This window comes from Dermacentor albipictus, unplaced genomic scaffold, assembly GCF_038994185.2.
Source record: "Dermacentor albipictus isolate Rhodes 1998 colony unplaced genomic scaffold, USDA_Dalb.pri_finalv2 scaffold_409, whole genome shotgun sequence".
Taxonomy (NCBI): Eukaryota; Metazoa; Arthropoda; class Arachnida; order Ixodida; family Ixodidae; genus Dermacentor; species Dermacentor albipictus.
The window spans coordinates 1-15,504 of record NW_027225963.1 but is presented as its reverse complement, the minus strand read 5'-3'; the positions used below and the strand labels follow the sequence as shown (position 1 = coordinate 15,504).

The window sequence follows — 15,504 nt, the reverse complement described above, 5'->3', positions numbered from 1 at the left end:
GCCAATGCTGCTCTTTTTAGAACCCGCACATGGATTTGTGCCAAAACGCGTTTTAAGCATGAATACGACACTTTTGGTAGACGAGGATGCAGTTTTCTGCAAAACCACACGATATGCATGCAAATGACGCTTTTGGCAGAACGCGCGTGTGGATTTCTACCAAACGACGTGAAAAGCATGCCAATGCTGCTCTTTTTAGCACCCGCACATGGATTTGTGCCAAAACGCGTTTTAAGCAAGAATACGACACTTTTGGTAGACGAGATTGCAGTTTTCTGCAAAACCACACGATATGCATGCAAATGACGCTTTTGGCAGAACGCGCGTGTGGATTTCTACCAAACGACGTGAAAAGCATGCCAATGCTGCTCTTTTTAGAACCCGCACATGGATTTGTGCCAAAACGCGTTTTAAGCATGAATATGACACTTTTGGTAGACGAGGATGCAGTTTTCTGCAAAACCACACGATATGCATGCAAATGACGCTTTTGGCAGAACGCGCGTGTGGATTTCTACCAAACGACGTGAAAAGCATGCCAATGCTGCTCTTTTTAGAACCCGCACATGGATTTGTGCCAAAACGCGTTTTAAGCATGAATACGACACTTTTGGTAGACGAGGATGCAGTTTTCTGCAAAACCACACGATATGCATGCAAATGACGCTTTTGGCAGAACGCGCGTGTGGATTTCTACCAAACGACGTGAAAAGCATGCCAATGCTGCTCTTTTTAGAACCCGCACATGAATTTGTGCCAAAACGCGTTTTAAGCATGAATACGACACTTTTGGTAGACGAGGATGCAGTTTTCTGCAAAACCACACGATATGCATGCAAATGACGCTTTTGGCAGAACGCGCGTGTGGATTTCTACCAAATGACGTGAAAAGCATGCCAATGCTGCTCTTTTTAGAACCCGCACATGGATTTGTGCCAAAACGCGTTTTAAGCATGAATACGACACTTTTGGTAGACGAGATTGCAGTTTTCTGCAAAACCACACGATTTGCATGCAAATGACGCTTTTGGCAGAACGCGCGTGTGGATTTCTACCAAACGACGTGAAAAGCATGCCAATGCTGCTCTTTTTAGAACCCGCACATGAATTTGTGCCAAAACGCGTTTTAAGCATGAATACGACACTTTTGGTAGACGAGATTGCAGTTTTCTGCAAAACCACACGATATGCATGCAAATGACGCTTTTGGCAGAACGCGCGTGTGGATTTCTACCAAACGACGTGAAAAGCATGCCAATGCTGCTCTTTTTAGCACCCGCACATGGATTTGTGCCAAAACGCGTTTTAAGCATGAATACGACACTTTTGGTAGACGAGGATGCAGTTTTCTGCAAAACCGCACGATATGCATGCAAATGACGCTTTTGGCAGAACGCGCGTGTGGATTTCTACCAAACGACGTGAAAAGAATGCCAATGCTGCTCTTTTTAGCACCCGCACATGGATTTGTGCCAAAACGCGTTTTAAGCAAGAATACGACACTTTTGGTAGACGAGATTGCAGTTTTCTGCAAAACCACACGATATGCATGCAAATGACGCTTTTGGCAGAACGCGCGTGTGGATTTCTACCAAACGACGTGAAAAGCATGCCAATGCTGCTCTTTTTAGAACCCGCACATGAATTTGTGCCAAAACGCGTTTTAAGCATGAATACGACACTTTTGGTAGACGAGATTGCAGTTTTCTGCAAAACCACACGATTTGCATGCAAATGACGCTTTTGGCAGAACGCGCGTGTGGATTTCTACCAAACGACGTGAAAAGCATGCCAATGCTGCTCTTTTTAGAACCCGCACATGAATTTGTGCCAAAAAGCGTTTTAACCCTTTGCGACACGGCGTGTACAATTGTACACGCGATTTTCACGAGCTTTTTTGCGAGCTTCTATCGTCGTCATCAACACTTGGGCCATTGGAGCCGCATTCGAATTTACCGCTCTACCGGACGGTGCTGCCATCTCGTGATTGCCGCGCCAAATGCATTACCAAAACAAGAAAACAAGATGGACGCCTCGACGTTCTACGGCGCGTCAAGTAGGTGCTCTTGGCTTTATCTTTTCTGCCTATTTAAAACGTTGATTAAGCTGGAACTAAAGCTGTGGACCTGATAACTAAGTGCTATAGATAAGAATAATACGGAATTATTTTTTATTGTACTACTGGTTAGGAAACGGTGGTCATGTTTACGATGGCGTGTCTATTTGTACACAACGTGTCACAAATGCACCGTTTAGGCGGCCGCCGGTTCATCCTGCTGTAACTGCGGCGAATGTCGCTTTTCTGCTTTACTGAGCCTTTTTTTCCTTTTATAGGCATCCAGACTCATGCGAGAACAAGACGCAAGACTCCGAACTCGTCAGTAGACCAGCTTTTTGACGCCATCATGAATGGAGATGTGTCAGACGCCGATCTTTCTGACGATGAAGTCGCCGATGTACAGGCAGCTCAAGCGGTAAGTGGCAAATAGCGAAATTTCTTGTTAGCAGTTGCATCATTTTGCCTTTACGTTTGCAGGTAACTGCATCGAATGAGGAGCATGACCCTAAAATGCATCCTGCAGACGACGAGGGTGATCTCAGTGACAGTGATGAGATGCCTGCGAAAAAAGTGAATCATGTCAAGTGGCTCTCCAAACCTTTCGATCCAGTGGACACGCGCTGCACCTACCACCCGCTTGGCGGATCAACGCCAGAAGAACCGCTAAAGTATTTCATGAAGTATTTCACCGATGAAGTGTTCGAGGACTTCACGAAGTACACAAATATTTATGCCTTGCAGAACACAGGAAACGAACTTTCGTGCTCCGTGCAAGAGATGAAAGTGTTTTTTGGAATTCTCATTTACGTGGGTGTCCTGAAATTCCCACGTGTCCGCATGTATTGGCAAAGCGGTACCCGAATTTCTGCAATTGCAGATGCAATGGCGGTAAACAGATTTTTTAAATTGCGAAGCGCATTGCACATAACTGACCAGAATGAGCCAAGGGATGCATCCAGTGTGGACAAGTTCTGGAAGGTGAGGCCGCTCCTCGATGTCATTAGGTCCCGGTGCCTTCAGCTTGAAGAGCTTGAACATAACTGCATTGATGAGCAGATGGTGGCATTTACAGGAAGGGTCCCAGCAAAACAGGTGGTGAAAAGTAAGCCAAACCCTGTTGGTGTGAAGATCTTTGTGCGATGCAGCACCGATGGTGTGGCGCATGATTTTGAACTCTATCAGGGCAAAGGCACAGGAGTAGACCGGGAGTTCTCCTACCTTGGTCTAGGGGGCTGTGTGGTAATGAGACTTGTGGAGTCATTCCCACAGCACCGCAACCTGAAATTGTTCTTTGACAATTACTTCACGTCCGTGCTGCTTCTGAGGGAGCTAAAAGGTATTGGAATCCTTGCCACGGGTACGATCAGGTGCAACAGGCTGCTGGGTTGTAAGCTGAAGGGCGAAAAAGAAATGCGAAAGGAGGAGCGTGGGAGCACCGATGTCAAGGTGACAGAGGAAGGAGACGTTGCCCTTGTGCGATGGAAGGACAACAATCTGGTCACGGTGGCCTCAACACAGGTTTCCACTGGTGAAGCTAGGGCTGTGAGCAGGTGGAGCTCCTCGAAAAAGGAGCGCATCGAGGTAGAATGCTCACAGGCTATACTAGAGTATAATCGCCACATGGGTGGGGTTGATAAGTTGGATTTTATCATGTCGCTCTATCACATCAGAGCAAAGACAAAAAAATGGCCTGTAAGGGTAATTTCACACCTCACCTCATTTGCGCTTGCAAACTCATGGTTGCAGTATTTAAGAGATGCTTCTGCTGAAGGCCTTGTCCGAAAGAACACGATGGACATGCTACAGTTTCAAACCGATACTGCCATGAGCCTGCTTGTTTCCGAGAAACCTTTGGAGAAGAAGCGAGGGCGACCAAGTGCGGAAAGCTTACAGAGGGTATCAAAAGCACCTCATAATAGTGGACCCCTCCTTACAAACACTGTTCGTTTGGATGGTAAAGCGCACTGGCCTCAGCACGTGGATGCACGATTCCCACAGCGTTGCCGGAAGCCTGGATGCAATTCCAAATCACGAGTTCGGTGCAGGAAGGGCGAAGTGTTCTTGTGCCTGTCCGCCACTAATGACTGTTTTTATGAATATCACACCAAGTAAGCAAGAAGGCTGATCAGCTGATGACCAAAGAGGAATTTTTTATCGCTCTACCTGCAATATTTTCATGCAATAAAGCCTTCGGTTGACTTTTGCTGACTTAGTTGTATTGAGTCACAGTGTGTACATATGAGGACGCGACCTAATTTATTAAGTACCTAAGGTACCGGCTTGTTTATGGTTTTTTACTGAAATATTGTTCATCAAGAGTGCACACAGGCAGTTTCAAAATTTTCTGATGACTATATCCTAATGCGTGTCGCAAAGGGTTAAGCATGAATACGACACTTTTGGTAGACGAGATTGCAGTTTTCTGCAAAACCACACGATATGCATGCAAATGACGCTTTTGGCAGAACGCGCGTGTGGATTTCTACCAAACGACGTGAAAAGCATGCCAATGCTGCTCTTTTTAGCACCCGCACATGGATTTGTGCCAAAACGCGTTTTAAGCATGAATACGACACTTTTGGTAGACGAGATTGCAGTTTTCTGCAAAACCACACGATATGCATGCAAATGACGCTTTTGGCAGAACGCGCGTGTGGATTTCTACCAAACGACGTGAAAAGCATGCCAATGCTGCTCTTTTTAGAACCCGCACATGAATTTGTGCTAAAACGCGTTTTAAGCATGAATACGACACTTTTGGTAGACGAGATTGCAGTTTTCTGCAAAACCACACGATTTGCATGCAAATGACGCTTTTGGCAGAACGCGCGTGTGGATTTCTACCAAACGACGTGAAAAGCATGCCAATGCTGCTCTTTTAGAACCCGCACATGAATTTGTGCCAAAACGCGTTTTAAGCATGAATACGACACTTTTGGTAGACGAGATTGCAGTTTTCTGCAAAACCACACGATATGCATGCAAATGACGCTTTTGGCAGAACGCGCGTGTGGATTTCTACCAAACGACGTGAAAAGCATGCCAATGCTGCTCTTTTTAGCACCCGCACATGGATTTGTGCCAAAACGCGTTTTAAGCATGAATACGACACTTTTGGTAGACGAGGATGCAGTTTTCTGCAAAACCACACGATATGCATGCAAATGACGCTTTTGGCAGAACGCGCGTGTGGATTTCTACCAAACGACGTGAAAAGCATGCCAATGCTGCTCTTTTTAGCACCCGCACATGGATTTGTGCCAAAACGCGTTTTAAGCAAGAATACGACACTTTTGGTAGACGAGATTGCAGTTTTCTGCAAAACCACACGATATGCATGCAAATGACGCTTTTGGCAGAACGCGCGTGTGGATTTCTACCAAACGACGTGAAAAGCATGCCAATGCTGCTCTTTTTAGAACCCGCACATGGATTCGTGCCAAAACGCGTTTTAAGCATGAATACGACACTTTTGGTAGACGAGATTGCAGTTTTCTGCAAAACCACACGATATGCATGCAAATGACGCTTTTGGCAGAACGCGCGTGTGGATTTCTACCAAACGACGTGAAAAGCATGCCAATGCTGCTCTTTTTAGAACCCGCACATGAATTTGTGCCAAAACGCGTTTTAAGCATGAATACGACACTTTTGGTAGACGAGATTGCAGTTTTCTGCAAAACCACACGATATGCATGCAAATGACGCTTTTGGCAGAACGCGCGTGTGGATTTCTACCAAACGACGTGAAAAGCATGCCAATGCTGCTCTTTTTAGCACCCGCACATGGATTTGTGCCAAAACGCGTTTTAAGCATGAATACGACACTTTTGGTAGACGAGATTGCAGTTTTCTGCAAAACCACACGATATGCATGCAAATGACGCTTTTGGCAGAACGCGCGTGTGGATTACTACCAAACGAAGTGAAAAGCATGCCAATGCTGCTCTTTTTAGCACCCGCACATGGATTTGTGCCAAAACGCGTTTTAAGCATGAATACGACACTTTTGGTAGACGAGGATGCAGTTTTCTGCAAAACCACACGATATGCATGCAAATGACGGTTTTGGCAGAACGCGCGTGTGGATTTCTACCAAACGACGTGAAAAGCATGCCAATGCTGCTCTTTTTAGAACCCGCACATGGATTTGTGCCAAAACGCGTTTTAAGCATGAATACGACACTTTTGGTAGACGAGGATGCAGTTTTCTGCAAAACCACACGATATGCATTCAAATGACGCTTTTGGCAGAACGCGCGTGTGGATTTCTACCAAACGACGTGAAAAGCATGCCAATGCTGCTCTTTTTAGCACCCGCACATGGATTTGTGCCAAAACGCGTTTTAAGCATGAATACGACACTTTTGGTAGACGAGGATGCAGTTTTCTGCAAAACCACACGATATGCATGCAAATGACGCTTTTGGCAGAACGCGCGTGTGGATTTCTACCAAACGACGTGAAAAGCATGCCAATGCTGCTCTTTTTAGAACCCGCACATGGATTTGTGCCAAAACGCGTTTTAAGCATGAATACGACACTTTTTGTAGACGAGGATGCAGTTTTCTGCAAAACCACACGATTTGCATGCAAATGACGCTTTTGGCAGAACGCGCGTGTGCATTTCTACCAAACGACGTGAAAAGCATGCCAATGCTGCTTTTTTTAGAACCCGCACATGGATTTGTGCCAAAACGCGTTTTAAGCATGAATACGACACTTTTGGTAGACGAGATTGCAGTTTTCTGCAAAACCACACGATTTGCATGCAAATGACGCTTTTGGCAGAACGCGCGTGTGGATTTCTACCAAACGACGTGAAAAGCATGCCAATGCTGCTCTTTTTAGAACCCGCACATGGATTTGTGCCAAAACGCGTTTTAAGCATGAATACGACACTTTTGGTAGACGAGATTGCAGTTTTCTGCAAAACCACACGATTTGCATGCAAATGACGCTTTTGGCAGAACGCGCGTGTGGATTTCTACCAAACGACGTGAAAAGCATGCCAATGCTGCTCTTTTTAGAACCCGCACATGGATTTGTGCCAAAACGCGTTTTAAGCATGAATATGACACTTTTGGTAGACGAGGATGCAGTTTTCTGCAAAACCACACGATATGCATGCAAATGACGCTTTTGGCAGAACGCCCGTGTGGATTTCTACCAAACGACGTGAAAAGCATGCCAATGCTGCTCTTTTTAGAACCCGCACATGGATTTGTGCCAAAACGCGTTTTAAGCATGAATACGACACTTTTGGTAGACGAGGATGCAGTTTTCTGCAAAACCACACGATATGCATGCAAATGACGCTTTTGGCAGAACGCGCGTGTGGATTTCTACCAAACGACGTGAAAAGCATGCCAATGCTGCTCTTTTTAGAACCCGCACATGGATTTGTGCCAAAACGCGTTTTAAGCATGAATATGACACTTTTGGTAGACGAGGATGCAGTTTTCTGCAAATCCACACGATATGCATGCAAATGACGCTTTTGGCAGAACGCGCGTGTGGATTTCTACCAAACGACGTGAAAAGCATGCCAATGCTGCTCTTTTTAGAACCCGCACATGGATTTGTGCCAAAACGCGTTTTAAGCATGAATACGACACTTTTGGTAGACGAGGATGCAGTTTTCTGCAAAACCACACGATATGCATGCAAATGAGGCTTTTGGCAGAACGCGCGTGTGGATTTCTACCAAACGACGTGAAAAGCATGCCAATGCTGCTCTTTTTAGCACCCGCACATGGATTTGTGCCAAAACGCGTTTTAAGCATGAATACGACACTTTTGGTAGACGAGATTGCAGTTTTCTGCAAAACCACACGATATGCATGCAAATGACGCTTTTGGCAGAACGCGCGTGTGGATTTCTACCAAACGACGTGAAAAGCATGCCAATGCTGCTCTTTTTAGAACCCGCACATGGATTTGTGCCAAAACGCGTTTTAGGCATGAATATGACACTTTTGGTAGACGAGGATGCAGTTTTCTGCAAAACCACACGATATGCATCAAATGACGCTTTTGGCAGAACGCGCGTGTGGATTTCTACCAAACGACGCGAAAAGCATGCCAATGCTGCTCTTTTTAGAACCCGCACATGGATTTGTGCCAAAACGCGTTTTAAGCATGAATACGACACTTTTGGTAGACGAGGATGCAGTTTTCTGCAAAACCACACGATATGCATGCAAATGACGCTTTTGGCAGAACGCGCGTGTGGATTTCTACCAAACGACGTGAAAAGCATGCCAATGCTGCTCTTTTTAGAACCCGCACATGATTTGTGCCAAAACGCGTTTTAAGCATGAATACGACACTTTTGGTAGACGAGGATGCAGTTTTCTGCAAAACCACACGATTTGCATACAAATGACGCTTTTGGCAGAACGCGCGTGTGGATTTCTACCAAACGACGTGAAAAGCATGCCAATGCTGCTCTTTTTAGAACCCGCACATGGATTTGTGCCAAAACGCGTTTTAAGCATGAATATGACACTTTTGGTAGACGAGGATGCAGTTTTCTGCAAAACCACACGATATGCATGCAAATGACGCTTTTGGCAGAACGCGCGTGTGGATTTCTACCAAACGACGTGAAAAACATGCCAATGCTGCTCTTTTTAGCACCCGCACATGTATTTGTGCCAAAACGCGTTTTAAGCATGAATACGACACTTTTGGTAGACGAGATTGCAGTTTTCTGCAAAACCACACGATATGCATGCAAATGACGCTTTTGGCAGAACGCGCGTGTGGATTTCTACCAAACGACGTGAAAAGCATGCCAATGCTGCTCTTTTTAGAACCCGCACATGGATTTGTGCCAAAACGCGTTTTAAGCATGAATACGACACTTTTGGTAGACGAGATTGCAGTTTTCTGCAAAAGCACACGATATGCATGCAAATGACGCTTTTGGCAGAACGCGCGTGTGGATTTCTACCAAACGACGTGAAAAGCATGCCAATGCTGCTCTTTTTAGAACCCGCACATGAATTTGTGCCAAAACGCGTTTTAAGCATGAATACGACACTTTTGGTAGACGAGATTGCAGTTTTCTGCAAAACCACACGATATGCATGCAAATGACGCTTTTGGCAGAACGCGCGTGTGGATTTCTACCAAACGACGTGAAAAGCATGCCAATGCTGCTCTTTTTAGCACCCGCACATGGATTTGTGCCAAAACGCGTTTTAAGCATGAATACGACACTTTTGGTAGACGAGGATGCAGTTTTCTGCAAAACCACACGATATGCATGCAAATGACGCTTTTGGCAGAACGCGCGTGTGGATTACTACCAAACGACGTGAAAAGCATGCCAATGCTGCTCTTTTTAGCACTCGCACATGGATTTGTGCCAAAACGCGTTTTAAGCATGAATACGACACTTTTGGTAGACGAGGATGCAGTTTTCTGCAAAACCACACGATATGCATGCAAATGACGCTTTTGGCAGAACGCGCGTGTGGATTTCTACCAAACGACGTGAAAAGCATGCCAATGCTGCTCTTTTTAGAACCCGCACATGGATTTGTGCCAAAACGCGTTTTAAGCATGAATACGACACTTTTGGTAGACGAGGATGCAGTTTTCTGCAAAACCACACGATATGCATGCAAATGACGCTTTTGGCAGAACGCGCGTGTGGATTTCTACCAAACGACGTGAAAAGCATGCCAATGCTGCTCTTTTTAGCACCCGCACATGGATTTGTGCCAAAACGCGTTTTAAGCATGAATACGACACTTTTGGTAGACGAGATTGCAGTTTTCTGCAAAACCACACGATATGCATGCAAATGACGCTTTTGGCAGAACGCGCGTGTGGATTTCTACCAAACGACGTGAAAAGCATGCCAATGCTGCTCTTTTTAGAACCCGCACATGGATTTGTGCCAAAACGCGTTTTAGGCATGAATATGACACTTTTGGTAGACGAGGATGCAGTTTTCTGCAAAACCACACGATATGCATGCAAATGACGCTTTTGGCAGAACGCGCGTGTGGATTTCTACCAAACGACGTGAAAAGCATGCCAATGCTGCTCTTTTTAGAACCCGCACATGGATTTGTGCCAAAACGCGTTTTAAGCATGAATACGACACTTTTGGTAGACGAGGATGCAGTTTTCTGCAAAACCACACGATATGCATGCAAATGACGCTTTTGGCAGAACGCGCGTGTGGATTTCTACCAAACGACGTGAAAAGCATGCCAATGCTGCTCTTTTTAGAACCCGCACATGGATTTGTGCCAAAACGCGTTTTAAGCATGAATACGACACTTTTGGTAGACGAGGATGCAGTTTTCTGCAAAACCACACGATATGCATGCAAATGACGCTTTTGGCAGAACGCGCGTGTGGATTTCTACCAAATGACGTGAAAAGCATGCCAATGCTGCTCTTTTTAGAACCCGCACATGGATTTGTGCCAAAACGCGTTTTAAGCATGAATACGACACTTTTGGTAGACGAGATTGCAGTTTTCTGCAAAACCACACGATATGCATGCAAATGACGCTTTTGGCAGAACGCGCGTGTGGATTTCTACCAAACGACGTGAAAAGCATGCCAATGCTGCTCTTTTTAGAACCCGCACATTGATTTGTGCCAAAACGCGTTTTAAGCATGAATACGACACTTTTGGTAGACGAGGATGCAGTTTTCTGCAAAACCACACGATTTGCATGCAAATGACGCTTTTGGCAGAACGCGCGTGTGGATTTCTACCAAACGACGTGAAAAGCATGCCAATGCTGCTCTTTTTAGAACCCGCACATGGATTTGTGCCAAAACGCGTTTTAAGCATGAATACGACACTTTTGGTAGACGAGATTGCAGTTTTCTGCAAAACCACACGATTTGCATGCAAATGACGCTTTTGGCAGAACGCACGTGTGGATTTCTACCAAACGACGTGAAAAGCATGCCAATGCTGCTCTTTTTAGCACCCGCACATGGATTTGTGCCAAAACGCGTTTTAAGCATGAATACGACACTTTTGGTAGACGAGGATGCAGTTTTCTGCAAAACCACACGATATGCATGCAAATGACGCTTTTGGCAGAACGCGCGTGTGGATTTCTACCAAACGACGTGAAAAGCATGCCAATGCTGCTCTTTTTAGCACCCGCACATGGATTTGTGCCAAAACGCGTTTTAAGCATGAATACGACACTTTTGGTAGACGAGATTGCAGTTTTCTGCAAAACCACACGATATGCATGCAAATGACGCTTTTGGCAGAACGCGCGTGTGGATTTCTACCAAACGACGTGAAAAGCATGCCAATGCTGCTCTTTTTAGAACCCGCACATGGATTTGTGCCAAAACGCGTTTTAAGCATGAATATGACACTTTTGGTAGACGAGGATGCAGTTTTCTGCAAAACCACACGATATGCATGCAAATGACGCTTTTGGCAGAACGCTCGTGTGGATTTCTACCAAACGACGTGAAAAGCATGCCAATGCTGCTCTTTTTAGAACCCGCACATGGATTTGTGCCAAAACGCGTTTTAAGCATGAATACGAAACTTTTGGTAGACGAGGATGCAGTTTTCTGCAAAACCACACGATATGCATGCAAATGACGCTTTTGGCAGAACGCGCGTGTGGATTTCTACCAAACGACGTGAAAGGCATGTCAATGCTGCTCTTTTTAGAACCCGCACATGGATTTGTGCCAAAACGCGTTTTAAGCATGAATACGACACTTTTTGTAGACGAGGATGCAGTTTTCTGCAAAACCACACGATTTGCATGCAAATGACGCTTTTGGCAGAACGCGCGTGTGGATTTCTACCAAACGACGTGAAAAGCATGCCAATGCTGCTCTTTTTAGAACCCGCACATGGATTTGTGCCAAAACGCGTTTTAAGCATGAATACGACACTTTTGGTAGACGAGATTGCAGTTTTCTGCAAAACCACACGATTTGCATGCAAATGACGCTTTTGGCAGAACGCGCGTGTGGATTTCTACCAAACGACGTGAAAAGCATGCCAATGCTGCTCTTTTTAGCACCCGCACATGGATTTGTGCCAAAACGCGTTTTAAGCATGAATACGACACTTTTGGTAGACGAGGATGCAGTTTTCTGCAAAACCACACGATATGCATGCAAATGACGCTTTTGGCAGAACGCGCGTGTGGATTTCTACCAAACGACGTGAAAAGCATGCCAATGCTGCTCTTTTTAGAACCCGCACATGGATTTGTGCCAAAACGCGTTTTAAGCATGAATATGACACTTTTGGTAGACGAGGATGCAGTTTTCTGCAAAACCACACGATATGCATGTAAATGACGCTTTTGGCAGAACGCCCGTGTGGATTTCTACCAAACGACGTGAAAAGCATGCCAATGCTGCTCTTTTAGAACCCGCACATGGATTTGTGCCAAAACGCGTTTTAAGCATGAATACGACACTTTTGGTAGACGAGGATGCAGTTTTCTGCAAAACCACACGATATGCATGCAAATGACGCTTTTGGCAGAACGCGCGTGTGGATTTCTACCAAACGACGTGAAAAGCATGCCAATGCTGCTCTTTTTAGAACCCGCACATGGATTTGTGCCAAAACGCGTTTTAAGCATGAATATGACACTTTTGGTAGACGAGGATGCAGTTTTCTGCAAAACCACACGATATGCATGCAAATGACGCTTTTGGCAGAACGCGCGTGTGGATTTCTACCAAACGACGTGAAAAGCATGCCAATGCTGCTCTTTTTAGCACCCGCATATGGATTTGTGCCAAAACGCGTTTTAAGCATGAATATGACACTTTGGTAGACGAGGATGCAGTTTTCTGCAAAACCACACGATATGCATGCAAATGACGCTTTTCGCAGAACGCGCGTGTGGATTTCTACCAAACGACGTGAAAAGCATGCCAATGCTGCTCTTTTTAGAACCCGCACATGAATTTGTGCCAAAACGCGTTTTAAGCATGAATACGACACTTTTGGTAGACGAGATTGCAGTTTTCTGCAAAACCACACGATTTGCATGCAAATGACGCTTTGGCAGAACGCTCGTGTGGATTTCTACCAAACGACGTGAAAAGCATGCCAATGCTGCTCTTTTTAGCACCCGCACATGGATTTGTGCCAAAACGCGTTTTAAGCATGAATACGACACTTTTGGTAGACGAGGATGCAGTTTTCTGCAAAACCACACGATATGCATGCAAATGACGCTTTTGGCAGAACGCGCGTGTGGATTTCTACCAAACGACGTGAAAAGCATGCCAATGCTGCTCTTTTTAGCACCCGCACATGGATTTGTGCCAAAACGCGTTTTAAGCATGAATACGACACTTTTGGTAGACGAGATTGCAGTTTTCTGCAAAACCACACGATATGCATGCAAATGACGCTTTTGGCAGAACGCGCGTGTGGATTTCTACCAAACGACGTGAAAAGCATGCCAATGCTGCTCTTTTTAGAACCCGCACATGGATTTGTGCCAAAACGCGTTTTAAGCATGAATACGACACTTTTGGTAGACGAGGATGCAGTTTTCTGCAAAACCACACGATATGCATGCAAATGACGCTTTTGGCAGAACGCGCGTGTGGATTTCTACCAAACGACGTGAAAAGCATGCCAATGCTGCTCTTTTTAGAACCCGCACATGGATTTGTGCCAAAACGCGTTTTAAGCATGAATACGACACTTTTGGTAGACGAGGATGCAGTTTTCTGCAAAACCACACGATATGCATGCAAATGACGCTTTTGGCAGAACGCGCGTGTGGATTTCTACCAAACGACGTGAAAAGCATGCCAATGCTGCTCTTTTTAGAACCCGCACATGGATTTGTGCCAAAACGCGTTTTAAGCATGAATATGACACTTTTGGTAGACGAGGATGCAGTTTTCTGCAAATCCACACGATATGCATGCAAATGACGCTTTTGGCAGAACGCGCGTGTGGATTTCTACCAAACGACGTGAAAAGCATGCCAATGCTGCTCTTTTTAGCACCCGCACATGGATTTGTGCCAAAACGCGTTTTAAGCATGAATACGACACTTTTGGTAGACGAGGATGCAGTTTTCTGCAAAACCACACGATATGCATGCAAATGACGTTTTTGGCAGAACGCGAGTGTGGATTTCTACCAAACGACGTGAAAAGCATGCCAATGCTGCTCTTTTTAGAACCCGCACATGGATTTGTGCCAAAACGCGTTTTAAGCATGAATACGACACTTTTGGTAGACGAGATTGCAGTTTTCTGCAAAACCACACGATATGCATGCAAATGACGCTTTTGGCAGAACGCGCGTGTGGATTTCTACCAAACGACGTGAAAAGCATGCCAATGCTGCTCTTTTTAGAACCCGCACATGAATTTGTGCAAAAACGCGTTTTAAGCATGAATACGACACTTTTGGTAGACGAGATTGCAGTTTTCTGCAAAACCACACGATATGCATGCAAATGACGCTTTTGCAGAACGCGCGTGTGGATTTCTACCAAACGACGTGAAAAGCATGCCAATGCTGCTCTTTTTAGCACCCGCATATGGATTTGTGCCAAAACGCGTTTTAAGCATGAATATGACACTTTTGGTAGACGAGATTGCAGTTTTCTGCAAAACCACACGATTTGCATGCAAATGACGCTTTTGGCAGAACGCTCGTGTGGATTTCTACCAAACGACGTGAAAAGCATGCCAATGCTGCTCTTTTTAGCACCCGCACATGGATTTGTGCCAAAACGCGTTTTAAGCATGAATACGACACTTTTGGTAGACGAGGATGCAGTTTTCTGCAAAACCACACGATATGCATGCAAATGACGCTTTTGGCAGAACGCGCGTGTGGATTTCTACCAAACGACGTGAAAAGCATGCAATGCTGCTCTTTTTAGAACCCGCACATGAATTTGTGCCAAAACGCGTTTTAAGCATGAATACGACACTTTTGGTAGACGAGATTGCAGTTTTCTGCAAAACCACACGATTTGCATGCAAATGACGCTTTTGGCAGAACGCTCGTGTGGATTTCTACCAAACGACGTGAAAAGCATGCCAATGCTGCTCTTTTTAGCACCCGCACATGGATTTGTGCCAAAACGCGTTTTAAGCATGAATACGACACTTTTGGTAGACGAGGATGCAGTTTTCTGCAAAACCACACGATATGCATGCAAATGACGCTTTTGGCAGAACGCGCGTGTGGATTTCTACCAAACGACGTGAAAAGCATGCCAATGCTGCTCTTTTTAGAACCCGCACATGGATTTGTGCCAAAACGCGTTTTAAGCATGAATATGACACTTTTGGTAGACGAGGATGCAGTTTTCTGCAAAACCACACGATATGCATGCAAATGACGCTTTTGGCAGAACGCGCGTGTGGATTTCTACCAAACGACGTGAAAAACATGCCAATGCTGCTCTTTTTAGCACCCGCAC

The 15,504-nt window shown here is 45.2% G+C and overlaps 1 protein-coding gene across 1 annotated transcript; it reads left to right on the top strand.

Moving 5' to 3' along the window:
* The first annotated feature begins 1,849 nt into the window (after window positions 1-1,849).
* Window positions 1,850-4,439, top strand: LOC139046665 (piggyBac transposable element-derived protein 3-like). The gene is made up of 2 exons (XM_070530572.1): window positions 1,850-2,474; window positions 2,537-4,439. Exons 1-2 carry the CDS (start codon window positions 2,292-2,294, stop codon window positions 4,169-4,171), a joined length of 1,818 nt encoding a protein of 605 aa, XP_070386673.1. The 5' UTR covers window positions 1,850-2,291; the 3' UTR covers window positions 4,172-4,439.
* The last annotated feature ends 11,065 nt before the right edge of the window (window positions 4,440-15,504 follow it).

What these genes read in the sequence shown, in the direction of transcription:
- LOC139046665 (XM_070530572.1), top strand. Translation starts at nt 2,292, where the DNA reads ATGTCGCTTTTCTGCTTTACTGAGCCTTTTTTTCCTTTTATAGGCATC. An exon ending in ATGTACAGGCAGCTCAAGCG is followed by an intron (nt 2,475 to 2,536) that starts GTAAGTGGCAAA and finishes TTACGTTTGCAG; the next exon opens with GTAACTGCATCGAATGAGGA.